Raw genomic sequence first — 1454 nt, 5'->3', positions numbered from 1 at the left:
TGCCGCTGCCGCTCCCCCTCTGCCCGCCGCGCCCCGCTCCCCGCACGCGGCCGGCGTCCCGGGGCCGCCCGCCCCGCCGGAGCAGCCCTTGGCGGAGAGGCTTCCCCGGGACGGGGGGGAACCCGACTCCCCTGGCCCGGCTCGTCCCGCCCTCGGGCGCGCTCACTCCCCCGCCCCGTAAGTAGCGGCGGCCGCGGCCGTCGGGGCGCAGAGCGGCGGGGATGGGGACCCGCGGCGGGGGGCTCTACGTGGGGCGGAGGGCGGCGGCCGCGGGGGCCGCGCTGCTGCTGGCGCTGCTGGTCGCGCTCCTGGCGCTCGCCGCTCTCTACGGGCGCTGCCGGCAGGAGGCAGCGCCGCCGCCGCCGCCCTCGTCCCGCGCCCCCGGCCCCGCTGCCCCTTCGGCGCCCGCTCCTGCCGCCAGCTCCGTCCGCCGCCTGCCCCGCCACCTCCTGCCGCTCCACTACGACCTGGAGCTGTGGCCGCGGGTGCGGCCGGGCCAGGCGGGGCCCTTCGCCTTCACCGGGCAGGTGAACATTACGGTGCGCTGCCTGCAGGACACGGACACGGCGGTGCTGCACAGCGCCGGGCTGCGGAGCAGCGGGGCCGCCGCCGTGCGCGGGCCCCTGTCCGAGCCGGGCGCCGCCGTGGAGGTGGCGGGGCTGCGGCAGGAGGAGGCGGCCGAGGTGGCGGTGCTGGAGCTCCGCGGCCGGCTCCGGGCCGGGCGCCGCTACGTGCTGCAGCTGGGCTTCCAGGGCCGGCTGGAGGAGGACCTCGACGGGCTCTTCCTCACCCGCTACACCGACCAGGGGCGGAGCAGGTAGGCGGCGGCGGCGGCCGCTACGGGCACCCCGCGCCCTGCACCGACGGCTGCGCGGCTGCCACGGTCTCTCGGCGGGGCCGCCCGTGCCGTGGAGGCTGCGGGCGCTGTCACCGCGCCGGGCGGAGCCGCTCGCTGCCCGGGCGCGGAGGGGCGGCCGCTCCGCACGGCGAGGGCATCTCCCGGGGACCGCACCGCGGGCTCCAAAGGGTGCGTGCCGCGATCTCTGGTCTGTGCCCCGGCCGGCCGCTCTGCTCTCCGGAGAGCATCGGCCAGGCAGGTGACTTCACCTGCACCACCGGCTGGACAATTTCTGGTCTCTCAGTGTGTTTGGCTGGCAGCGAGGGAGTCAGACAGTACCTGTCTGGGAGACAGGTCTCACAGTCTTCATCCCAGCCGCACACGTGTCCGTGTAGCACTGACAATTCCCCACCTCCTCAACCTGTATCTGTGGGAGCATGTCTTTATCAAGAACTCGGGATTCTGGCTGTGTATTTGGGCATTAGTTTAGAGACGCTGGCCACATGCAGTTTCAGAGGATCGGTGGCTGCTTTAAACAGCTGTATCTTGTAGGTGCTATTGCTCATGAACTTTTTCAGCCATCACCAGACTAGCCGTGATTTGCGTAGTGGGTGCT

General features: G+C 73.3%; 1 protein-coding gene across 3 annotated transcripts in view; it reads left to right on the top strand.

Moving 5' to 3' along the window:
• Window positions 1-221: 221 nt before the first annotated feature.
• The window catches only part of LVRN (laeverin), a 37493-nt gene continuing 36260 nt past the window's right edge, over window positions 222-1454 (top strand). For all 3 annotated transcript variants that reach the window (XR_011147700.1, XM_069001559.1, XM_069001560.1), the window contains exon 1: window positions 222-817. Coding sequence is in view for 2 of the 3 variants with exons in the window: in XM_069001559.1 (XP_068857660.1) it covers window positions 222-817 (596 nt within the window). In the remaining variant the exon portion in view is untranslated. The remainder of the gene's footprint in view (window positions 818-1454) is intronic.

This window comes from Aphelocoma coerulescens (assembly GCF_041296385.1).
Source record: "Aphelocoma coerulescens isolate FSJ_1873_10779 chromosome Z unlocalized genomic scaffold, UR_Acoe_1.0 ChrZ, whole genome shotgun sequence".
Classification (NCBI taxonomy): Eukaryota; Metazoa; Chordata; class Aves; order Passeriformes; family Corvidae; genus Aphelocoma; species Aphelocoma coerulescens.
The sequence above is the reverse complement of the archived record's forward strand: the minus strand, read 5'-3'. Positions and strand labels throughout refer to the sequence as shown.